This window comes from Procambarus clarkii, chromosome 10 (genome assembly GCF_040958095.1).
Source record: "Procambarus clarkii isolate CNS0578487 chromosome 10, FALCON_Pclarkii_2.0, whole genome shotgun sequence".
Classification (NCBI taxonomy): Eukaryota; Metazoa; Arthropoda; class Malacostraca; order Decapoda; family Cambaridae; genus Procambarus; species Procambarus clarkii.
Genome location: NC_091159.1, coordinates 45,532,210 through 45,558,465, shown reverse-complemented (window position 1 = coordinate 45,558,465; position 26,256 = coordinate 45,532,210). Strand labels below are relative to the sequence as shown.

The following is a 26,256-nucleotide window of genomic DNA, read 5'->3' as shown; positions in this document are numbered from 1 at the left end:
GGAAGGTTTTTGTCACTTGTCATGCAACCTGGCCAATGACCAGTGCCACAGGTCACTGGCAAAAATGATGCACTTGCATCAGTTGGTTCCACAGCTTCCATACAATTCACAAACACACCCTCCACTAAATGCCACATTTATGTAGATTATTTTATCAGCTTGGTTTTAGATTTACTTTAACTGCATAGGCTACTCATTCAAAACCTTGTCACAAAATGTACCATATTATAGTTTCTAACTTCCATAATCCTCCCAAATTATTATTCTCCCTTTTTTTAAACACTGCCCCAAATTCCCATATTATTAATCTGAAATCATAAGCAGCAATCTTCTCAATTTATCTGCTTTCAATTCCCTACTCCCTTATAATCTCTCAAAATTTATGATTGTTAAACCATGTTCAACGCAATGGCTTTAGTCAATGTGCCGTATTTCTAAGCCACAGTTCATTTTTAATACTGTAGCTATTAATTTGCCATTAATCATATGCATACCCAATCATACATGTGTAATTAACATTTATGGTGCTAATTTAGGGATACTACACATTACAATATGAAGTTTCATAAGATTTCAGTGTTAGGTTTACCAGTTCTTTTGTTCCATGGAATTAGATACCAAACTTATGACAGCTACTAACTCCTTTACTATACAAAACTAATATCTAAAACTAGTGCATATTTAACTATGTGTACTGATGATATTAAATATATCTAGTATAAAAGTGGAACTACAGTAATGTCAAATCTTAAAACCATTCACCACAATAGAAGAAACATACACGATGAAATCGTAATACTGTACTGTACTGTAATCTGACATCTGAGAAAATCAATGGATGGATCACAATATGCTTAAATGTTACACAACCTGGAGTCTGCCCAAACTTACGATGAATTTAGAGGCACTGAGCAGGTACAGTACCCAATCCAGTTATTAAATTGAGAAATTTTTAATACTTAGGAGCAAGAAATAAATTTTCAACATATGAAAATTTGAACAAGACAAGGCCTGGTTATGACATACAAAATTATTCCCAAAACCATCACAAGTAGGATAATCACTGGTAAGATGGACTAAAATAAAAAATTGTAAAGGGCATAAAAGGCAGCTGATTTCACCACCTACTCCAGAGAAAACTGTTCTGCACATTGCATTCTATAGCCTACTGTAAACAAAACTAGCCCTCCCTCACGTATGAATACAAATAGGAAGTAATACCAGTAGTAGTTGGTGAAATTACAATATAATCAAATAATTATTTAAAATTAGATATTGTATTGTAATTTACCGATACTCAAACCAGCTAGAGTACACAAATGTCAGAAGGACCAGCATTCTCAGGTTAGGTCACTGACTAACAAGTGCACACACCAGCAATTTAAATGTTTCCTTGTTGTAACCTATACCTCGAGGGGATTCAGCATCTACAGAAGTGGTCTTTATTTCTAGCAGAAGACCAAGCCAGGAATTTTGATGTGTATCACCTGTTAAGCAAGTGATCCATCCATATACTCCCATGTTGCAAAACTATCTACTAACTCAATGCATTTCAAATTTCACCGTTACAATATAATCAAACTACAATCTATACAAACTATTATTGTTTGTATAGTTCAATGCACTAATTTACTATTATTTCATTTAATATCGCATTTGTTTAATTTAATTTTAATATACAATCCATTTTCTTTATACAGAGGAACTTGGACACTTCGTTTAACTTCTAACAAAAAATTTCAGAACTAACGCTATTCGAAAGTTTGTGCAGCACTTTAACGTGTAACAGACGAGTCAGTTTCCCAGCAACATCGTCCAGTGCACAACCCCACTAAACTACTTTGTAAACATTGTGTTTTCTTGGATATTTTGTGTTCTCAGTGTAAATCAGTCATGATGCCTAAAAAGTTACTAGTAAGAGCCAAATGAAAAGGAAATTAGAACAATAAGAGATGAAAAAACTGCAAAATATAAAAATGATCTCGGCGTGTGTTCTTGCTAGAGTTTAGTATGCATAGTTATTTAATAAAAAATGTGATCAAAGTGGAGGAGCAACATTTTCTTGAAAAATATCCTAACAAAAACAATGGCAACCCATGTTATTAACCTTTTTGAATGACAATGGTATATCTCTTAAAAACATTAAAATGTAGGCAAAAACAAATATCACCGGATGGGCTTTCTTTTAAGAAAAGCATCCAGTAAGTCAAGAGGAAACTGGAAAATGACGAAAGGTAAAGGACCTCAAACAATTACCCATTTTTTTTTTAATAGAGTAGGGAACTCCCATGCCAAACAACAACCTCTCTCTCTCTTTACCTTCCACATGTGCCATCAACTCTTAAGTACAGGTAAACTGAGATAAATTGAAGCAAACGTGTTATTTGCATTTTTGGGGTCTAACAGATTAACCCAATTTATATTTGGTGCTCAAAATAGATCAGCACTACTGGTCGTTTAGGAACCTAATTAGTGAGAGTATTTTTCAAATACTTTGAGTAAAGTTTGTTTTTCAAATACTTTTAAAGTTACACTTTCTAAAAACAATCACATTTGTGACTTCCTACTCTCCCTTCCCCTACCATTCAAAATTTGCCATGGCTATTTTTTCCTAACAGCACTCAATACAGGCATAACAAATTGTAAAAATGTAATGATATAAAATATTGTAAAAATGTAATGATCTAAAACAAGTTAAAATGCAACTTGCATATTTAGCCCAAAAATAGCACAAACCCCCCCATGAAACACCGAGCCAATGCCAAATTTAATCTATGAAAACAATAGTCGAGAAAACCTCTAATTTATAGACCCTTATTAACAAGTGTGGTAGTCAAAACACTAGAAACAATAGTTGTAGCCTTTTGAGTTGAACCCCTAGAGTAATGAGAACGGACAAACGGTATGGTTTTCGAACAGAAGATCCTGTGTAACAATTCTACTTAGTTTTTATGACAATACTGTACAGTAAAGAGGTAGTCAGGCTGACTATCTGGACCTATCTGTATCTGGAAAGGCTTTTGACAGAGTCCTACACAAGAGGCTGTTCTGGAAACTGGAACATGCTAGTGATGGAGACTTCTGACATTGATGGAAAACATTCTAACCGACAGATGAGGGCGATAATCAGTAACAATGTATCTGACTGGAGGAGTGTTACTAGTGGAGTACCTCAGTTCTTGCACCAGTAATGTACATTGTTTATGTAAAGAAGCTACCAAAAGGAATACAGAATTATTTAAACAGGTTTGTGGATGATGCCAAGATATTGGGGAAGATACGAGGCACAGACGATTGCAATGCCCTTCAAATCGGTCTAGATAAAGTAACTGCTTGGAGCGCAGTGGCAAAGGGAATTCAATATGAATAAATGCCATGTTATGGAATGTGGAATTGGAGAAAATAGACCACACATATCTTGCAAATTACGGGGAAAGGAATTACAGAATAAAGAACGAGACTACGGGTGGTTTTGGATAGTAAGTGCTTGCAAGAGGAACAAAATAGTGAGGAGAGTGCGTCGCTTTCCAACTTCAGACTTGGTTTTAATTAGTATATGGATGGTGAAATACTAAAATTGTTCATGACTTTTGTGAGACCAAAATTGGAATATGCAGCAGTTGTATGGTGACAATTTCAAGCACAAAGTAACTGGAAAAGGTGCAGCGGCATGCAACAAAATAGCTTCCGGAACAAACACACAAGAGTTACGAGGAGACAGACATTAACATGCCAAAACTAGAAGATAAAGAAAATGTGATGTGATCACCACATACAAAATACTAACAGGAATCTACCAAATTCAAAAGAATTCCTGAAACTAGCAACATCACATACAAGAGGACACAGATAAGCTAAGGAAACAAAGGTGCCAAAAAAAACATTAAAAGTTTTCTTTTGTAAACATTCGTAGACGGTTAGAGCGAGCTAAGTGAGGTGATGGGAGGCCAAAACGGTTTATACTGTAGTTTCAAAGCGTTATACCACAGTACTGGGAAGAAGGGACACAAGCGTAGCTCATCCTGTAACTAAACTTAGGTAATTACAAGTCCACGTTACTCCATACATCACTTAACCCTTAGGCCGTCACTTAACAGGGAGCCGGTCGGCCGAGGGGACAGCACACTGGACTTGTGATCCTGGGTTCGATCCCAGGCGCCGGCGAGAAACAATAGACAAAGTTTCTGACAAAGTTTCTTTCACCCTATGTCCCTGTTACCTAGCAGTAAAATAGGTACCTGGGTGTTAGTCAGCTGTCACGGGCTGCTTCCTGGGGGTGGAGGCCTGGTCAAAGACCGGGCCGCGGGGACACTAAAAGCCCCGAAATCATCTCAAGATAGGCAGCGATCGTCATAAGCCGAGTCACAGGATAATGCAGTTAGTCAAATGACTAATTATTCTCTGGGTGTAACGATGCAAACAAGGATATAATAAATACGTAGATGTAATAGCATTTTCCTTTATCCTTGAAACAAAATCCTGCTCTCATTAGTTACTAATAAATACTATTATTAGTTACTAGATGAATGTTGTTATTGTCATATGACAGTTTATATAATTAATGCCTGGGTTTTCCCTGTATGATTCAAATAAAGATATGGTTAGTCTATGTAGATGTAATGGAGTTTTCCTCGATCCTTGAACAAAATCCTGCTCTCCATAGCTCTTTTCTTATCTTATTTAGCTCGTCTCTTTTTCCCCTCATTCTTCGCCATTAGGGCTTTACAGTTTTCTTCACTCATAACTCCTATGGAATACAGTACTTCAACCTTCTTGGCTTCCAACACATTTTTACCTTGCATATTGATTTCTTCACACAACTAAAGATGGTTCAGGATGGGCCAAAACATCAATTTAATAAGTGTTGGCTGGGCCTCTCATTTTCAGCTATATTAATGACTTTTTTGTTTCATTATCTGACCTAATTTGCCTGCTTATGATATATTAATGTGCTAATTTGACAATATTTATAAAATCTATACATTGTGAACTGAAGAATATCCCCTATCAGGCTTGTGCCAACTTCCACGTCCAGCCACTCCATGTGGCCTGGGATTGAAAGTGACTGCAAGTCATAAATTGCAACATCTTCCAGATACTAAATGAAATATATGATCACTAGTGCCTAGTTCATTGCCTACATTATTGTTGCTTTGTTGGTCGGTGCCAAATGTACCTCAACTGTACATGGATTAGGTTGTACAAGTTCTTCTCCCCAATCCCAGACTGTGGCTGGGCTCAACTTGTGAGAGCTTGGTCCATGAGGCTCGTAGATAGTTTAGTGGACACACAAGTAATACACAGGGTCTCAAAATCCCTGTGTAGCCTACACTGATGTACTAAGTTCCACAAAATATCATGGGGCAGTATTGCCATTCACAAGTTCTGCCACTAATGGAAATATATCTAACCTAAGCGTTAAGAAAAAAAAAAAAAAAACTTAAGGATAGGCATTACGTATGTATTCACCAACATTAAATACAGTACCAAAATTAAAAAATTATAAACTGCAAAATGCAGCAGTAGTCTCTGCCACCGTCTCAGTATGTTTTATTTTTCATAAAAGGAATATTACATACTAACAACTATCAAGATAACGGCCACCAAATCGAACTTATGAATACAATTATGACCGAATATACTTTCACACGTATATATCTGTATTGGCTTTTGTGAACAAAGGCCCCTCACACCTCTCTACAGTCTATATAGAAACATGCCTTCACGAGGACAATGAGCCGAGCTAAACCCTCCCAGTCCCTCGACAAGTTGTTAGATCCAGTGACCAGACGAGGCAGGAGGCAGGGAGGGAGGCAGGAGTCCATTTTGTGAGGCGAAAGTGTCTCCTGCACGCTCCTGCCTCCTCTCACAACTCTACCACCACCACCTACATACACAACCGCCAGCACATAAACCTGCTGTAAATAAAAATAGAACCTCGATATACTTCACTAAAAACTGCTAAAAAGCTCGCTCTCTCTCTCTCTCAAGGATTACTGATGAAAAAATAACGAGGCGGGCATGGCGTCGTTTCCATATTAACCCAAAAACTTACCAGGAAAAACTCTTCCAAAGTTAACAAAACACAGGAACGACACGCAAAAATAAACTAAATTAGCAAAGGGTCTGGACAGATACATCAAAGTTAAAGGGCGGGAGATGGAAGAGTTGTGAAGGCCAAGAGGTGATGAAGGAGGTGCTGCGTACCGTAATGGCCGCCTGGCCGCCCTCGGCCCCAATACCTGCCACCCCGTCCTCGCCTCACACAATACCTCCAACCACCGTCTTATTGACCCTCTGAGGCACTCCGCCACACTCCCCACACATTACGCCAACTCCTGAAGACACTTACCTGATGGGAACATGCACTTTGTCGCTAAAATACTGGATGTAGAGAGAGCTGCGGCGGGGGTGCAGGCGGCGGTGGCTTGGTCGGGTGAGGCGCGGGGTGACGCTGGCGGCCAGGCCTCCCTCACCACCTAGCCCCCGGCAACCCCTGGCAACCCCCACACACCTCTCCTCACCACTCATAGATGGCGCTCACCACCACTACCCATCTCTCATAACGCTTTAAATTCAAATATTTATTTAGGTAAAGTACATACATACAAGGGGTGATACAGATATTAATGAATTTATAGATAGAGCTAGTACATACAAGGCCTAAAGTCACTATTACGCAAAGCGTTTCGGCTTCCCATGCTTCCCAAAGCTTCTTCCCACACTCCTTCTATACCTGAATTTACCTGAAGGACACTTATGCGTTACCTGAAGGACACTAATGCTAGTGGCTATGAGATCCGCCCTGTCATGCCTGATTTACAGTGATGTTAGCCCTGTGGGCCTCTGCCGTTCATGATACGAGAGATGACTTAGCTCTGGAATGATTTTTGTTACCTATCCTATCCCGATACCTGATACCTATGATGATACCTATCACATTTCCCTACAGAAGTTTTCAATATATTCCTAAATGGATGAATGAAAAGTCGAATGGTTCAGTTGGTAGAACAAGGTGGAAACCAAACTGTTACATTAGAGCTTTAGTGGATTATGCTGCACCTTTGCTTGCTTTGATGCCTGAAAGAAAGCTTAGAGGGCTTGAAAAATTGCAGAACGAAGCCTTGAAGAAAATCTTTGGGGTGCCCTCATACCACAAAGATACGTAACATGAGAAATGAACTTAATATTCCGAGCGTCGTTAATCGTGTTACTGAAATTAACTGTCAAATTGGTATAAAAATGCTTAGGCTAGCTCATCCTAACCCTTGCACAGAAGCCCTCCAGAATTTCTTTATTGAAGATCAACATTCTTCCAAATGGATAACTAAAACTGAAACTGAACTCAGAATGTATCAGATTTATAATTTGTACCAAGAGAGACAACAACGGCACTTTCCTGTATAAAGAGACTAAACGCTTTCCAATTTTAATCCCTCCCTTTCCACCCAAGAAGCAAATTAGAGATCAGCCCAAGCTTCGTCTTGAAGCAAAGCTCAATGTCTTAAGCCATATTGATGCTCTGTCCAGAGAGCATTCTCTCTCTCTCTCTCTCTCTCTCTCTCTCTCTCTCTCTCTCTCTCTCTCTCTCTCTCTCTCTCTCTCTCTCTCTCTCTCTCTCTCTCTCAAATCATATACACTGATGGTTCATTACACCGCCCCACGGGTGCAGTTGTCTTGACAATGCAAGAAGCAAATACTTGCTTCAAGGTTGTATGTCAGGTGTGAGATCTGAACTCGGCACACCTCAAGGAGTGTGTTGTCAGTGTTGAGTCCCACCCTTTCTAATATACTATAATGAATATGATAGCATCTGAGAGATACTCAAATGAGGTAATTCCGATCATATATGCCAATGATACTTTATTTCAGGGCAAAGATATTTCAAAGATTCAAACGGTGTTGGATAATTTCGGAAATTTGTGTCACCAAATGGGACTGGCGGTTAATGAAGACAAAACTAAGTTTGAATGTAAAAGTCGGAGGCCCATTATACTGAAAATAAACGGTAAAAATATAGAGAGCGTTAATATATATAACTATTTAGGCATATATGTTGGATATACCAATGAGAGTTTGGAAGCAGAGATGAACCGACTGTTGGGTCAATGTCGGAAGAGATTACAACCTCTGCAAGTTACAGCCCCGCTCCTGTGCCAGGTAAGTCCACTACGGGCTCACCATAGCCCGTGCTACTTGGAACTTTTTGTTAAGAACATAAGAACATAAGAACAAAGGTAACTGCAGAAGGCCTATTGGCCCATACGAGGCAGCTCCTATTCTATAACCACCCAATCCCACTCATATACTTGTCCAACCCGTGCTTGAAACAATCGAGGGACCCCACCTCCACAATGTTACGCGGCAATTGGTTCCACAAATCAACAACCCTGTTACTGAACCAGTATTTACCCAAGTCTTTCCTAAATCTAAACTTATCCAATTTATATCCATTGTTTCGTGTTCTGTCCTGTGTTGATACTTTTAATACCCTATTAATATCCCCCCGGTTATGTCCATTCATCCACTTGTAAACCTCTATCATGTCACCCCTAACTCTTCGCCTTTCCAGTGAATGCAACTTAAGCTTTGTTAATCTTTCTTCATATGAAAGATTTCTAATTTGGGGAATTAACTTAGTCATCCTACGCTGGACACGTTCAAGTGAATTTATATCCATTCTATAATATGGCGACCAAAACTGAACTGCATAATCTAAATGGGGCCTAACTAGAGCAAGATATAGCTTGAGAACCACACCAGGTGTCTTGTTACTAACGCTGCGATTAATAAATCCAAGTGTCCGATTTGCCTTATTACGAACATTTATGCATTGATCCTTTTGTTTTAAATTCTTACTAATCATAACTCCCAGATCCCTTTCGCAATCCGACTTCGCAATCACAACACCATCTAGCTCGTATCTTGTAACTCTATCATCATTACCTAACCTCAGAACTTTACATTTATCAGCATTAAACTGCATCTGCCAATCCTTTGACCATTTCAAAACCCTATCTAGATCAACTTGAAGTGATAGTGAGTCCTCCTCCGAATTAATTTCCCTACCGATTTTCGTATCATCGGCAAATTTGCAAATGTTGCTACTCAAACCTGAATCTAAATCATTTATATATATTATAAACAACAGAGGTCCCAGGACAGAGCCTTGAGGCACTCCACTTACAACATTTTCCCACTCTGACTTGATTCCATTTATACTAACTCTCTGTTTCCTTTGGTATAGCCATGCCCTAATCCAGCTTAATATAGCACCCCCAATACCATGAGACTCTATTTTTTTTTTAATCAGTCTTTCATGTGGCACTGTATCAAAAGCTTTGCTAAAGTCAAGGTATTGTTCCCAGTAGCTGAATCTTAAACAGCAACAACCACCTCTGAAGGCCTTGGCATGCTGTGGAAAGGGAGTGGGAGTCCCTGTGCTACGAATGATATACTTGAGTACTGTAAGAGCCATTATTGATTATGCTGCACCTGTCATTTCTTGTTTTGGTAAAGATAGGATGGACAAGTTGGAGAAGGTACAAAATGAAGCCATGAGAATTATCTTAGGATGCCCAGGAAATGCTATGATTGAGATAATGAGGATGGAGTTGAATCTGAAGAGTATTGGGGGATAGAATTTCAGAGATAAATGTAGCCTCTGCCATTAGATTAATGATAGGTGGGGGAGCTAATGAATTAATCCTCTCAGTACAAAAGGTGGGAAGTAATGAACAATGTATGATAAAGAAGAGAGCATATATGAGTAACTTATGTTCTAATGTTATGAAGTATGATGTTATTACAGAATGTATTGCTCTGCCTATGAGACAATTCATACCACCATGGGAGGATTGTAACATAAATGTAGTAATTATTCCCTTGCAAAAGAAAAAAAGTATGTATGAGATAGGAGAGCTGAGGGCAACATATGATTGTATAATTAGAAAATTCCCTACAGAAAACACTCTACATGTATATTGTGATGGGTCAGTAGCTAGGGATGGGAAGGCAGGATGTGGAGTCTTGATCAGGGAGTACACTGACATCGGCACTGTAGATACTGTTATTGGACGCCGCTTAACTTACAATGTCTCTTCAACGCAGGCTGAATTCCAAGGTGTATTAGCAGGATTACAGGAAGTTGTCTAATGTGGTAAAAATGCCTGCTTTTATTGACAGTAGAGGAGCGTTAGAATCTTTAAATAGTGACGCCCAGTTTACCAAAATATTGTGATAGAGTGTAGAGAGATGTTAAGAAATTAGAAAAAACTGGGTATAAAGTAAGATTCATGTGGATCCTTCACAGGTGGGAATACTGTTGAATGAGGTAGTTGATGAAATAGCGAAGAGAGCCACGGAAAAAACTCTTATTGATGTTGTATGTCAGATAACTTTGAAACAAATTAAAACAAGAATCAAGATGAGCCAAGAGGGTGACGAAATGATAGAGAATGGCAATGGTGGACAGTAGTAACACATTTAAGAATTATTCAGTGATAAATACAAATTCGTTCTTCACCTATGATAGAGGAAAGTCTACTTGGAAGGATTCAATTTACATGAGATTAAGATTAGGATACAAATATATCTGGCAATATATTTGTATCCTAATATGTTGATGTCGGTGAAAAAGATAAGGAGTGTAAATTATGCAGTATGCCGCACGCCCACACCTTAGAACATTATGTATTAGTGTCAACTTATTGATAACTATAAAAATAAGGAAATAAGTAGTGTACCACATCAAATTGCTTGGATGTGTGATAATGGTATGATAGACAGAATACTTAGGAGCTACAAGAATTTTGCCCTAAGAGTGTAACACTTATATGCTGTGCTTCCTATATTAACCTGCAATGTTAAATGGGATTCTTGTATTGTGATTTGTGTATTTGTACTCACTGAATTTGTGTGCGCCTTGAGGGACTTGAAGTAGAGGAGGGTAGAAATAGCCTAAGCTACTCCATCCCTTTGAGATGTATTTTTTTCTTGTCTCAATAAACATACTTGAACTTGAAGGTAATAAATCTTGCTTATTTACTAAAATGCTTGGGTAAAGTTGCTTTAATATGGTAGGATGTATATAAGATTTAACTTTGTATGTTAAAGCTTTACAGAATTTTATTACTGGGACTTAGCAATTTGTTGTAATAATAGAAGGAATGTATTAAAACATTGATAGAGGTTTGGAACATTATCATTAGTTAAAACTTATGTTATACAGTATAAATGTGTAAAAGCTAATGGGTGTAGCCTTGTAGAGTACTGATCACATTTACCCAAGGCCCACTATCTCTCTAGTAACCTCAGTGAGAACAAGAAACTGGCAACTTGTTAAAGGTAACTCCAATTGTTCTTGAAATTTTTTTCAATCTGGATTTTAAACTGAAGTGATTAATGCCTTGGCATTTACAGCTTCTGCAGGCAGGCAATTCCATGGGTATGTTGCCCCTAATTAACCCTAATTATTTATATTTTATACATCTCAAGATAACCCCCCCCCCTGTATGCATTACATTTGAATATTTAAAGAAAGTCTTAGATAAATATCCCGCAACTTCATTATTTTAATATATTGCAGGATATTTATCATATGCATCATAAGTCTCGATGCAATCAGCCCAATCTTGTCTGGTTTGCAGTGTGTGGCCCTCAACCATTCCAGATATGAGAGTTGAATTAGTTCTGGGATGATTTTTTGTCTGTGTTGATCTGTCAATAACAATAACAAAGTGGTCAATAACCACTTTGTTTTCCTTGTACAGTCAAAGGTTAGTTTGACTATTACTAAGGTTTTGTTGGCAATTTTTTATTAAAGCTCCCACTTGTGCAACTTTCAATGACTAGGGGATCCTAGCTCCTAGGTTCTTTTCTTCAGCACTCTGCTGCATGGTAGAGATCTAATTATAGTTCTAATGAGCAATGTCAAAAACTAAAGCTCCATTTTCAGCATGGAGGCTGAAAAAAGGCCCACGAGAAAGGATTTTAAAGAGCATAAAATCCTTAAATAATTCAGTACCAAAGTTCAATCCTTCACATCAGAAAGCAAAGAAACTACATTACATCTGCCCGAAACGCTACATTTTGGTCTGTCCTGGGGCATTAAGTTGTGTAATCGACTTGATAATAGTCAGCAGGCCGAAATGTTGTAGTTTCTTCATTTTCTGATGTGCGGTTTAGACATCATTTTTTCATCCACGTTATTATGACTCGTTGTCTTCAGTTCTTCACGATTAATATTATTCAAGATTGAAATGTTGTCAGTGATGCATAAATAAGTGGAATCCATACCTAAATTAAAGTCCAATTTTCTGAAGGTGCAACTACAGTATTGACAATGTAGAATGAACTTGTACTATACTTTTAAAAAATTATAGTCCTGGAATTCTACTACTAGGAGAAAGGGATCAATCTATAACCCTAATTATTTTATATAATACTGTAATGTGCAGTTTGCTGACCATAGTGTGTTGGGGAAGGGCCACGTATGTGCTTTTTATAACAATGTAGCCAGACTATTGTTTGAAATGTTTAGAATAATATATTTTATGAGTATTCTAATTGTTTTTTGTCAGCGTACTCAATCATGGAGAAAATGCTAGACACACTGTACTAGAATACATTCTTGCAGTCAGTAATTTTTTTGCATTAACTTACATAACCTTGCTTGCAATGCAAGTAAGTAATTATCAAAAGAAGGCACCAAGCTGGGAAGGCTTATGTAGCATTGCAATGCAAGATTATTAAGTCATTGATATTTCAGGTACATGTACTGGTATTAGCTTATTAAGGAGCACTCAATTTCTCAGTTACACTTTTTGCCAATTCAAGAATTTACTTTCACAATTCAAGCACTTTACTTTCTTGTTAACCGCTAGTCATTTTTTGGAATATACTGTGTTGTTCTTGCACCCTTGATCTTCAATCTTTCATGAGCAGTTTGTGGAGCTTTTATTGATCTCAGACTTTTATTTTCACTTTCCAAGGTGAAGTACATGCACTTTGCATTGCATAATTTTCACCTTTCAACACTTCATTAAAATGTTAAAGGTTTTGTTTATATTGGAATAACCTCTTGCATGGATCTGCCTGTCCATAAGTCCCTCAACAGTATCAGTCGATTATTTATGCTCACACTTTTCAAAATTCGACACCTTCCCAGGCTAGGTCTCAAGGCCAGTCAAGTTCTAAAGTTCATCACTAATTTTATTGATTATTCTGGTCCCTGGTTACAAATATACCTATTTTGCTAAAGACTAGCCCCACATTGGTCGCATCAAGGAAATATATATTAAAAAGCTACTTCCAAACTAATCACACTAAAATCCTATATGAAATGCCAATATTTATTTTAAAATGTGTTCTCAATATATTGGAATAATGAATGATTTAATATATTGCCTTTTGTGTTGGAGTTCATACATAGTGGAGGTTTAATTTTTATTCAAGTATTTATTTGTAAGTCACACACATGGTAAAACATTTGCTCCAGTCAAATCTGGGTTTGTAATAAAACAAGATGAAGAACTGTGGAACTTCATTGTTCACAAAAACTTAAAAACAATCCATACCTTTCATTTTAATTTGTACTACCACAATTTACAAATGATATAATTTTTAGCTTTATGGAATTGTCTGTGAAAGGTATGGCATACTGTGACATTCATCCATTCACACAACCTTATAAAAACTAGATAACCCTAAAATGAAAAGTAACATGAATCCTACTGGGTGTATGGAAATCGAATGAATATAAACATGTAACGATCACAATACATAGGATCCAAGTGATCTTTTTCCGAACAGTCAAGTGTCATAACTTGAAAGTGATAAACCAAGAATTATACATTTATAAAATGAAATCAGGTTTTATGAACTCTGTGAATTGACAAACGTTATTGTCAATCTCAATGAGTGATCGTACATTTCTCATAGCTAGACATGGTGAGAAAATATCTTATGTCCGAGGTAGCTACTTCACAAGCGCCCTCTTCATACAGCAGCCTCAAGTTATAAATTCCACACACTCTGAAGACACTACTGCCTTCATCTTGATTTGCATCTGTAAGAAAATTTAAATTTTGTCAGTGTGCATATGACAATGTATATTGAAGTATAATAATTATGCATTAGGAAAGAATGACAAAACTGTCATGGAATTCACAATTACAGTAATTTTAGTTAAACAAGAGTAATACAAGACAGGTTACATTTTTTTATTATAGTTGATAGAAAGGTATCCCCAGATTGTTTATATCGAAATATTCAATATTGATGCTGTGACTGAGGGATTAATGGTTGGTAGTAACAGAAATTAGACTCTAATTCTCTACTGCTACTCCTCACTTCATAAGAAAAAATTGGGACAAATCGTATATACTGTATACACACACAGGAATTTTTCTTTATGAATCTCATGTTAATAGGCATAGTATTTTTTATAATTTTAAAGTTTTTAATCAACAAGTTATCAGCATCAGTAGATGCCACCGAAGAATGCCTGCACCATTTGAGTGTCAATGCCACACGTACACACATACCCATCACTAAACAGAATTGAAGTTAATGAAGACACTTGGAGGGACTGGACGTACCAAAAGCAGTAGGACCAGACCAGATATTACAATGGTTACCCAAGGAAGTTGCAGGGAACTTGTGTTACCCATTAGCAATAGTGTTCAACATTACATTAACAACAGGAGAGCTAACAGAAATTTAAAAAAAAGGTAAAAGCAGTTCTAGTACTCAAGAAAGAGGACAAATAATGAAGCACTAAATTATAGATCAGTGTCATTAATTAACACACATTTTACCAATGACACAAATGCATCATCCGTACTCAGAGATTAAATGTTCCGATGATACTAAAACACGTCATCTGATTGCTATGTCTTTGGTTTCCAGTTCCTAAGCTATTTTATTTGCATCAGCCAGTGTGAAAACTTATGAAACTCGTCATTATTGTGTGGATGAAGAGTATCTAGGGCACGAGTGAATCGACCAGAGTTTTCCGGTTGCCCATGAGGCCTCAGTTGAGACAAACATTCTCTTATAAACACACATTTTTTTGCATTACACTTAAAGAGAATTTATTTGCAAATATTTTGACACCGAATTTGTAGTTATAACCCAACAGAAAACTTAGAAAACATGACATTTTTTTTGTCATGGGCAGACCATACTATCTCTGAGTATGTGTATTAATTTTTCATTTGCAAATTTACACAGGTGGAAACTCAGTACCCAAATGAGCCATAGGGGCGTTAGAAAGAACATTTTCAGTGTCAGAGTAGTTAACAGATGGAAAGCATTAGGCAGTGATGTGGTGGAGGCTGACTCCATACACAGTTTCAAATGTAGATATGATAGAGCCCAGTAGGCTCAGGAATCTGTACACCAGTTGATTGACAGTTGAGAGGCGGGACCAAAGAGCCAGAGCACAACCCCCGCAAGCACAACTAGGTGAGTACACTGCCTATGTATGCCATTACTTGAGTATACAGCACCAACATGGACCCCATCTTGTGAAAAAAAAAGTACAGAGGTTTATAACAAAATTAGCACCAGAATTGAGAGGGCTTAGCTATAAGGACATGTTGAGAGAACTCACATCACATCCTCAGAGGAGAGAAGAAACAACAGGGTAATATGTTCACTACATACAAGATTCTGAGGGGAATAGACAAAGCGAATACAGAAAGCTCATTTAAATTAAAAGGAGGTAAGGCAAGTATATATGAGGAAGGAAATTTTCAGGGGAAAAGCCCCTAAGCCATTACAACTACATATCCCCTTGAAGGGGTTAGGATAAGAATTTGGGATGGGACAAGGGGAAGGAATGATGCCCAACCACTCGGACGGTCGGGGATTGAACGCCGACCTACATGAAGCGAGACCGTCGCTCTACTGTCCAGCCCAAGTGGGTGGGCGAAATGGACACAAGTGGAAGCTGCAAACACAACCAAGTCGTAGAGATTAAAGGAAGTTCTTGTTCCCTATACGAGTGGTCGGCAAGTGGAATGCATTGAAGGAAGAGGTTGAAGTCAATTCCATCCACAACCTTAAGAGAAAATATGATGAAAACGTTAATGTTAAGAGAGGTAATTAGTGTGTCAGAGAGAAATGAGCAGTAGGTGGAGTATAAAGGTCTCACTCCCCAAGTCACTGATAGGTAAGCACAGCTTCTTCCATAATATTTATAGCTGCTTGTGTTAATAATTGCTGTATTTCTTTCATATTTTACTCTATGATGAAACAACTTAAATAGGCAGATTTAGTTGGGCTAGATAAGAATATATGTTGTTATTTTCCAGGCACTTCTGAACTTCTAAGTTACTATAAATGGACCCCATTCGGTCAATGGGAACGATGAACAAGATATTTATATGCTGGGATAACCAAAATCCAGGAAGCAAATAATGGGTTTTGCCCAATTCAGTGGGTGTTCCACTCAATGTACAAATTTACATTTCTTTTTACATTTTTACAAGTACTCTAGTTCATTTGCAAATACCAAGGTTGCAGATAGAGTATCAACAATAATTCTATAACATTGATGTTTTTTACTATCTGGGAAGAACCCTTTACAAAAATGGTGACTTACATAATCATTAAAGTATCCAAAGTCACTTAAATTAGTACTTTAATTTAGGACTCTATTTTTAAGGTAAATTACGTGTTTAACCAAGACAAAAAGAAGCACCTGATAAGTACTGACCTGCCTATGATCGGGACCGGGAACGTCTTCTGAAGTCTGGAGAGTCACTTCTTCTGCGGTAGTCATCATACCTGAAGAAGGATACTTTTCATCTGAATGCGGCAAAACAACTGAAGCATTAGAAGGGATAGAATAATGCATGTGCTATATAAAATATACAAATCTGCAATAGCATTTAATAAATGTTGCTATGGAGTAATGGTGCATAAAATTAAGTGTAAGTGTAAAATTGGTAAAATTGAGTTGTAAAATTTCAGTTCCCCCTACTATTGAAATGATGGTAAATGCTATTATGTATGCTGAATCTGGAGGGCAAAGCCCCTTTTCTGCTTGCCCCAATCCAAATTTTATGGCAACTATTTTTTTTCTAAATTTTACCATAATCACTTTTTTTTAATTACATAGAAATTTTTGAATGTAATTATTTTTGGTATGGCTGGAAGTTCTTGGGGTAACCTCCCTTTCTTACATCAATTTTCTTACTTTCTCAATTTTACCATAATCACTTTTTTTTAATTACATACAAATTTTTGAATGTAATTATTTTTGGTATGTCTGGAAGTTCTTGGGGTAACCTCCCTTTCTTACATCAATTTTCTTACTTTCTCAATTTTACCATAATCACTTTTTTTTTAATTACATACAAATTTTTGAATGTAATTATTTTTGGTATGTCTGGAAGTTCTTGGGGTAACCTCCCTTTCTTACATCTCATCCTAGTGTTTCACTTATAGTAACAAGTAACAACTAATCATCCCAGGCCCTAATACAAACTATTTGAGGCTGAATGTAGTACATACATATATGTACTCACCTAATTGTACTCACCTAATTGTGCTTGCGGGGGTTGAGCTTTGGCTCTTTGGTCCCGCCTCTCAACTGTCAATCAACTGGTGTACAGATTCCAATATGTGCTATACTAGCCTAGAACAAAAAATTAAGCTTTATTTTTTCCAGGTTCTCTAAAGTGAACACTGTAGTACCAAATGCTACTAATTGTCCATTACATCAGAATATGTACAATGGTCCTCACAGGTATAAAAAGTACTGTACTATCTAACAGGAGGATGGGACACTTTCTTTGCCAACCATGGCCAAGCTATACAACCTAGAATGTCTCTTAATTTTTTTTTAGACTTTTACAAATTTATAGAACAATTGGTAGCATTATTTTAATAATTTTTTCAACTATGACATTCCGGGAAGAGGATCACCAAATCAACGCCACAGAAGGAGGATAAACATTAGACAATGCATTTAAATTATGGTGCTTCTCTATTTACTAGTTTATAAGCATTGCTAACGGTCGTGTCTCGACAAAACTGATCACCAGAGGGCTACATGTAACCCCCCCCCTCCCCCCACCTTCAAAAGGATCATACATGATCCATCATACATGAATCGTTTCAAACTTCAAGGCAACATGTGGCACTCTTAGACACAGCACAGACACAGTGTACTAGTACTTTTTATGCTTTCAAGAACTGAATCCTATAGTCAAACCCCCTTTAATTTTAATTTACATAGACATAAATAATAACTAAAATACCAACTTAATTAAAAAGAATAAACTCACTCATCACTGTTTGAAAAATATGCCTCTATTTTTTCTAAAAAACAAAAAACAAAAGCTACTCCTAAAGTTTTAGTTTCCATTGAGTGACATTCACTGGGGGACTGGTTTAAAGTGCAACATGCCGGGTATACTAAAACTACCACTGCCACCCTTGCCTGGCTGCTACATTGCATTGCTGTACAGTACAGTATCTGCATCTTGTGAATAGAGGAAATTATTATCTATGCTACAGTATTCTTTCAATACACTACAGGATAAACTAACATGACTTTGGAATTTATAATCCTTTGGCTATAGTGTTCAACATGTTAAAAAAAAGGCCCATATTGTAACATACTAGTATAAGAAATTGTTTTCTACAAATATTTGTGTTCAAAATGTACAATACAAAATGCATAATTAGAATTCAATTCAGGTTCAGGTAAAAAATATTAAATAACATTGAAGCATTAAATTATATTTATTCATCATTTCCTATATGTAACCGCTAATCGTTCACAAAACTAAGCAAGTTTTTAATAGTTATAAATTGTTTTGAAACGATTCATGTATGATGGCCTCGGGCCGGGCTTGGGGAGAAGAACTCCCAGAACCCCATCAAGCAGGTATCAAGCAGATACATCACGGAGACTATGTACCATATGAGATCATGCAACTAAACAAGTAAAAACAAGCACAATTAGGCGATAACTAGCCAAGCGCAAATTTTTCAACTACAGTACAGTTAACAAACTACATAGAACAATAATTCCAGCATGTACAAACATACTGTACATGCACTGCTAAACCTTGAATATTGAAGAGTTTAAATTCAAAGAAAATTCATAGAGCAGATATTTTCATTATATCAAGAAACTGATTAAACTTGTAAAGTTATATTTTCTATTCCACAAATAAACTTTAAATTTAAAAGGCAAAGTTATAACAAACTATTCTTCAAATAATTACTCTCTCTTGCTCTGTTTACACCAAACTATAGTTGTTCTTTCAGTAAATGTGATTCATCTTCCTAAATTATTATATTACTTATGTCAAAGCACCACCTCTACAATCAGTAAAACTTGCCCATATATTTCAGTAACATCCCTAGTTTCACGACCCAACGTAACATTACAAATATTATCTCAACACACAGTACAATGAAATTAATTTAAATGTTAAACTGCCATATAAATAATTTACACCAGGATGGTGGATGGGAAGTATGGGAAAGGGTGGAAGTGATAGTGGTGTAAACAGTGTTAACACTTTCGCGCTCCGTAGAAACTCGCGGTTGACTGGGGAATCGTGGCCCCTCCGTGCGGGTAAGCGCGCGGTGACACCCAAATGTGTATACTCATTCCAGTTTTCTCACCTTAATTCTCGCGCTACGTCGCTCGTTTTGGTATCATTGTGTTCGCAATTAAATTCTCTACAGCTGTGTATAAATATAATGTCCAAAAGCCTAGCGTGACTCCCAACAGCAAAGCGTAAAGTCGGCAAAAACGCACAAAATCAGTAACATGTGCATTCTCCTTCCATTTTTTTACCTTAATTCTCGTGCTACGTCGCTCGTTTTGGTATCAATGTGTTCGCAATTAAATTCCCTACAGATGTGTAAGAATAAAATGTACAAAAGGCTGGAGTGCCTCCCCGCAGAAAAGCCTAAAGTTACCCGTGAACGAGCACCATTTTGTACATTGCAACCTAATGTTCAACTCGTTCAATTTGATAACATCAAATTTCGTGCTAGGTCGCTCATTTTGGTATCAAATTGTTCGCAATAAAAAGGCGAGTATTTTAAAACTAGTCCCAGAATAATAGAACAATAACTGGATTTTTAACAAATATTTTAATTCTGGACGCTCATCATCACAAATTTATTTATATCTTTCCAGTGTTCTGACATAAATATTTGTGTTACATCTTTCATTTTGGTATCAAATTGTTCGCAATAAAACGGCGCGCATTTTAAAACTAGTCCCAAGATAATAGGACAATAAATAGAATTTTAACAATTATTTTAATATTCGGACCATAGGCCTATTTATAATATTTCAAGTGTTTGGACATCAAGTTTCATGTTATATCTTTAATTTTGGTATCAAATTGTGTGCAATCTAAAGGCGCTTATTTTAAAACCACTACAAGATTGATCTGATAAAATTTAAATTTTTAAAAAATATTTTAATGAGTGACTCAGTATTGCGTCGTTGGAACACATTCAGTAGAAAAATAAATGACGAGATAATCAGTCTGTGGAACCTCAAAGTGTTAAAATACTCTGCACTTTTTTCTCCATAAGTATTCAAACTGAAATAATTTAAGTTGCAGTACCAATAATGACTATTCTTGTGGCTTAATTGATATTATAAATTACCTGAAACTAATGCCTTTACTCAAAATTGATATCAAATATACTACTGTACTGTATAATGAAAACTTTATTATCCAATTCCTTTGGAAAGTAATTTATAAATAAATAAATAATAAAGCAAACAAAGGCTTTTAATACCAAACAGACCAAATTCATGCAACCTTTGTTACAAATGACAGAATCACTACAATGCAAAATTATGTACAGTACTATTATGGTTACCGTATGACACAGACCTTGGTGAGCGTGAAACAGACCTGGGGGAGCGAGACCGTGACCGTCTCGGCGACCTGGAACGAGAACGGCCAAACCTCCTAGGGGAACGGGACCTGCAATAAAAACTGAATTAACATTCAAATTCTTGTGTGTAACATCATTTTTTATTTTGTTTTTGGAAGTGACCACCTCCTTGAAATAGGAACATTGGTTTAATCAGAGCACTTTCCATTCCCTTTTATTTAAATACTGTATTGCTAATCACTACCCTACATGATTTTATGAGATGAATAATTTTAATTCATAAAAACTCAGATTCCTTGAGTACATGATTGTGACCAGGGATTAGACCTGCCTCTGCTTGCAGTTATTAAGTCACACAGTCTATCGACTGCACTGCCCTTACACAGGATGTGCAGTTCAGTTGGCCAGGGTAAGAAGGAATCCATACCACCATACTGGAGGAGGAAATGCTGGCTACATCAATATACTCTTGAATGCATAAACACTTTAACCAAATGCAGATTAATTTGTGGGAATAAAAAAAGATGTTAAAATGCAATTACAAGCTCTAAGTAATTTAAGATGATTTCTACAATGGAAAATGCTCCTAAATGACGCAGTGAAGAACTGTAAAGAAAATGATGCCTCAAGCTGTCCAGCCCATACCCACAAACCACCTGGGTGACACTCGTGAGTACCCTGCTAGAGATTCAAATGTTCCAATGAGAATAAAACAAATGAACCTTCTACAGGTAAACAATCACTCCTCAAGGTATCATCATCCTCAATGATAGGATGTATACCTACGCTTGACTGACAATCACAAACAAGTTTGTGAATAGTGATCAAATGGTCAAATACTGAGTAGTGTACCGTCACAGCAGGGTAGTCGTTATGATGAGACGAGGCGCGATGAATGTAAGAAAGTGGAGCGAGCGTTGGAGGGTCAGAGACCCAAGATGGTGGGTGGGGGGGCAGGCCTGACGGTGCGCAGGCAGCGGGCGGGCGTTGGGCGGGCAGTGGGCGGAGGGTAGACGTAGACGGGCGGGGAGAAGAGGACACGTGAAGCGCATAAGGGCTGCCCGGGTGCCGCGAGGTGCCGCGCCGTAGGAGGGCCATCAGGCAACGTGCCGCTCACCACCACCGCCGCCATGCCTTGGATGATCAGGGCTTAACACCTTATCCAACACTGGTATACTCCACTACCGAGTGACAGTAAAACATGAACACTACAGAGAACATGCTTTACTACCCAAGGGAGTCATCAAATTCATTTATGCTAGTGAGTTGCTTCACCAGTGTAGGATCAGGTGTTGAGTTGAAGGAGCCCCCAAAGGGAGCTCCAACCTCCCCTACAACCCAATACTGGAAGCCCACTGTACAAGCAGGCTGATGCTGATGCTAGCAGTGGTGGTGGTGGTGGTGGTGGTGGAAGTACTTGTGGTGGTGGTGGTGGTGGTGGTGGTGGTTGTGGTGGAGTTGGTGGTGGTGGTGTGGTAGCAACAGTAGGAGGAGTAGATGGTGGTGGTGGTGGAACAAGAAGTAATTTGGGCGAGATAGTCCTGTAAATGGGCCACACACCACAATTAAAAAAAAAAAAAAATGAGAGTATTTTAGGCTCAAAATGTGATGAGCCTGAAATTTTGTTGAAAATTAAGGCAAACAGCATTATTGTATAACCCTCTATGTGTCTGAACTTTAAATTTAAAATAATAAGAAAATTAACAAACAAAACCTCTACAGCTAGTGTATGATAATCTCCCCAAAGAAAAAAATAATGATACAATTTGAGAAACTCAATTACATTTCATTTTGCAATATTAATTTTGAACCTTATGATGACATTGCAAGTACATCAAAGTATATATTTTATATATATATATATATATATATATATATATATATATATATATATATATATATATATATATGTGTGTATATATGTATATGTATATATTAAATCTTAACTACAACTAAACGTACAAAGGAATTAACGCAAGTGAAAACATCACTCCAACGAAACTCCAGTCTAGTATCTGCCCGCCTTCAAAATATCTTCAGTTCTAAGGACCTACTTCAACACTACTGTCACTTCAGCTAAGGCATTCAATAGCTGCATTATTATTTGACCCTGAATGGAGTGTTTCAGACAATCTAAGTTAGACCCCTACTGTATCCTTAGTGAGTACAGATCAAGTTAATGTAATCACAAGTTAAAAATTCTACTCACAGTTTACTGTAAAAAACAAAAAATCATATATATATATATATATACAGTACATACATACTGTACATAGATATACAAATACACACATACATAAATATACAGTATATATATTGTACCTAGCAGCTAGACATGCCCACCAGGTCAAATTTCCTTAATTTTAATTTCTGCTTAATTTTACCCTTTGGGTTGATCAATATGTTACGTTTAATGAACCAGACAAACAATATTTTTTTTCAATTTGAACTAAAATAACATAGTAACCCGACCTAACTTAAATATGCCTATTAAGCTTTAACACTGTCCCTCATGGGCAAAACTAATCCTAATTATGCTATTAATTAATGTAGGCTAAATAATTTATTAATTTAATTTGAGTGCAAACCATTTTCTACACAGGTATAACAAAATGGTATTAAATGTAATGAAGTACCTCTTTCTGGTAGGTCCTTGGTGGCTCCTTGGTGCTAACTACCTGATCAGTACCATCCAATTCAACCCACGCCAGGCCCCTGCAAGCCAGTGTAATGCTACCAGTGACTAGACATAACCTAAAGAGGTGCAAGGAGCAGGGGATCCTAGATCACCCTAACCAAGAAATTACTATCAGAAAGGTGGGTGAACCAAAACATTCAATCAGCAAGTTAAACAAAGCATAAAAAAAAACGAGACCAAAAACATCTGAAACGGATTAACCACCTGTCGTGTAGTAGTTCATTCATTAATTCCACGTGTGCACTACCAGGGGAATGCACATCTTCGTTCTCAATCCCTAGCCTGGAATCTGTCATTCAGACAGGAAGACTGAAATACCCCTGAATGGGGAAGGAAGGGTCCCAAGGAGCCACCGTAGACCACCAGAAGGAGGCAATTCTTTTCATTCAATGCTTGTTTTCTGAGAGAGATCCTATGGTGGGTCTTGGTGCAGTTACCAAAGAGAAAACCAACAAGGCTCTCCTCCACCAGGGTGCAGGAGAGCCACCAAACTTGTCACTCAGATCACAACCCAAATGAAGTTCAGACATGCAAGGGCAAATGACCTGAACAGCCAGTCTCAAATTCAAGAGAAGGAGAATTCAGCAAATTCAATTTTAATAGCAAACGGAATAACTGGGAACAAATAAACCAAGACCTCACAGAAATATGCTGGGAAAGACACCTAGATAATGCAAACTTAGACCATTATGCACAGTAGCACTAGAAATATGTGCAAGTCACAGACATACCACTAAGAAGAAAAAGATGCTAACTGGAATCAGAACGGTATTACCTCTATACGACCGGAGCCGGTCGGCCGAGCGGACAGCACGCTGGACTGTGATCCTGTGGTCCCGGGTTCGATCCCGGATGCCGGCGAGAAACAATGGGCAGTTTCTTTCACCCTATGCCCTTGTTACCTAGCAGTAAATAGGTACCTGGGTGTTAGTCAGCTGTCACGGGCTGCTTCCTGGGGGTGGAGGCCTGGTCGAGGACTGGGCCGCGGGGACACTAAAGCCCCGAAATCATCTCAAGATAACCTCAAGATATAGGTGAAAAAAACTAATCACAGAACATTTTCAAGTGTTCTACTCTTTTCAAAGCACAACAAAGAAGGTTACGTAGAGAAATATAAACGATCAAACTAAAGTTGAAAGAATCATATAAAATCCAGGAGAGGCAAAGAGAGGCAAAGACCATAAGTGAAATAAGAGAGAAATCCAAAATACTTTTACTCCTATGCAAAATCTGGAACAAAAACTACATCTTGCATTGGGCCTTTGCACAAGGGTAATGGAACTTGCACAAATAACAACAAAGAAATTAGTGAAATACTGAGGCTACAGTACAATTATATTTTTAGTGAAGTACATGGAAGATCAATGATCCAAATTAATTTTTTATGAACATGACCACCACTGAACCATATATATCAGATATCACCCTAACCCGAATGGACTAAGAGCCATAGACAGCATGCCTATGCACTCAGCACCTGGCCTGGACTACTGGAATTCAATATTCCAGTAGTCATTTCAATATTCCAGTACATATAGGATAGATAGTAGTAGTACAGAACTACAAAGTAGTCTATAATCAAGAACTATAAAAAACAGTCACAGGCCCTAGATATATTTGGGAGATGGAACCTCAATACATAAAATGATGGAGATTTAAGTGTCTAGTACATAAATCTCTGCCGTTCACATACAGTATTTGCTAGTAATGTGGTGCTGTAAAGTACAATATATACACAATATGTATATATAAATAAAATGTGTATGTGTGAATGTATACATATATAATATAATAACAGTAATAACACATACATACATACAGTGGAACCTCAGTCTACAAATTTAATCCATTCCAATTCGGCTCATACAGTGAAATGAATTTTCCCACAAGAAATATGTAAATAGAATTAATCCATTCCACACCCCCAAAAATATTAACTTAAAAATGCATTTTATATAGAATACTACTCATATTTTTCATACATAAAAAATCAGGTATAAATATAAACCATAAATAAAATAAGTGACCATTTAACTGCACTTTACCTTTACTGAGGACTCTTGTTTGTGAATGAGAGACGGTGAGGAAGGAGGAGCGGTGTTGGGATATGGGGAGGATGAAGGGGGAGAGAGGAAGAGCAGTGTTGGTGTATGGGAAGAAGGGGGAGAGGGGGGATGGAGGGAGGAGGTGGTGAGGGTTTAGAAGGACCGTCCGCTGCTCACCTTAAATGCTTTCATATCTGCATCACTGGTTACAGATTTTCCTTTCACACATTTCACTGCCTCTGTTATGTGGCAGCTGCCAGAACCAGTCATTTACAGTCACAAGAAGTCAGCCAAGCATTCACCACAGTCAAAACCAGTCACAGGCAGTCATAACCAAAGGCAGTCAAGCATTCAGAGTTGTGGTAGCAACCAGTTAGGCATTTCCAGTCACAACAAGTTAGTCAGTCAAGCATTCACAGGCAGTCACAACCAAAGGCAGTCAAGCGTTCACAGTTGTGGTAGCAACTTGTGGTTAGGCATTTCCAGTTAGTCAGGCATTTCCAGTCAATTAGGCATTTACAGTCAATCAGGCATTTCTCATCAATCCGGTTTTCACAGTCACAACCAGTCAGTTAGTAAACAATAAGAGTTTAATGATGTCAGGCACTCAGGCAGTCT

General features: G+C 37.5%; 2 protein-coding genes across 30 annotated transcripts in view; both read right to left on the bottom strand.

Moving 5' to 3' along the window:
* LOC123774628 (RNA-binding protein 1) overlaps positions 1-6,492 on the bottom strand; it is a 37,173-nt gene extending 30,681 nt beyond the window's left edge. For 15 of the 25 annotated variants that reach the window (XR_011228014.1, XR_011228013.1, XR_006774970.2 and 12 more), the window contains exon 1: positions 6,353-6,490. Coding sequence is in view for 5 of the 25 variants with exons in the window: in XM_069321981.1 (XP_069178082.1) it covers positions 6,349-6,365 (17 nt within the window). In the remaining 20 variants the exon portion in view is untranslated. Of the gene's footprint in view, positions 1-6,055; positions 6,223-6,348 lie in introns of those variants that run through there. The other 10 variants (XR_006774972.2, XM_069321989.1, XM_069321993.1 and 7 more) reach the window with 7 other exon arrangements.
* Positions 6,493-13,528: 7,036 nt separating this feature from the next.
* Positions 13,529-26,256, bottom strand: part of LOC123773585 (serine/arginine-rich splicing factor 3) — a 28,777-nt gene continuing 16,049 nt past the window's right edge. For 3 of the 5 annotated variants that reach the window (XR_011228009.1, XR_011228011.1, XR_011228010.1), the window contains 4 exons: positions 21,748-22,436; positions 20,892-20,984; positions 16,724-16,794; positions 13,529-14,068 (listed from right to left, as the gene is read on the bottom strand). Coding sequence is in view for 2 of the 5 variants with exons in the window: in XM_069321974.1 (XP_069178075.1) it covers positions 16,728-16,794; positions 20,892-20,984 (160 nt within the window). In the remaining 3 variants the exon portion in view is untranslated. The remainder of the gene's footprint in view (positions 14,069-16,723; positions 16,795-20,891; positions 20,985-21,747; positions 22,437-26,256) is intronic. The other 2 variants (XM_069321974.1, XM_069321975.1) reach the window with 1 other exon arrangement.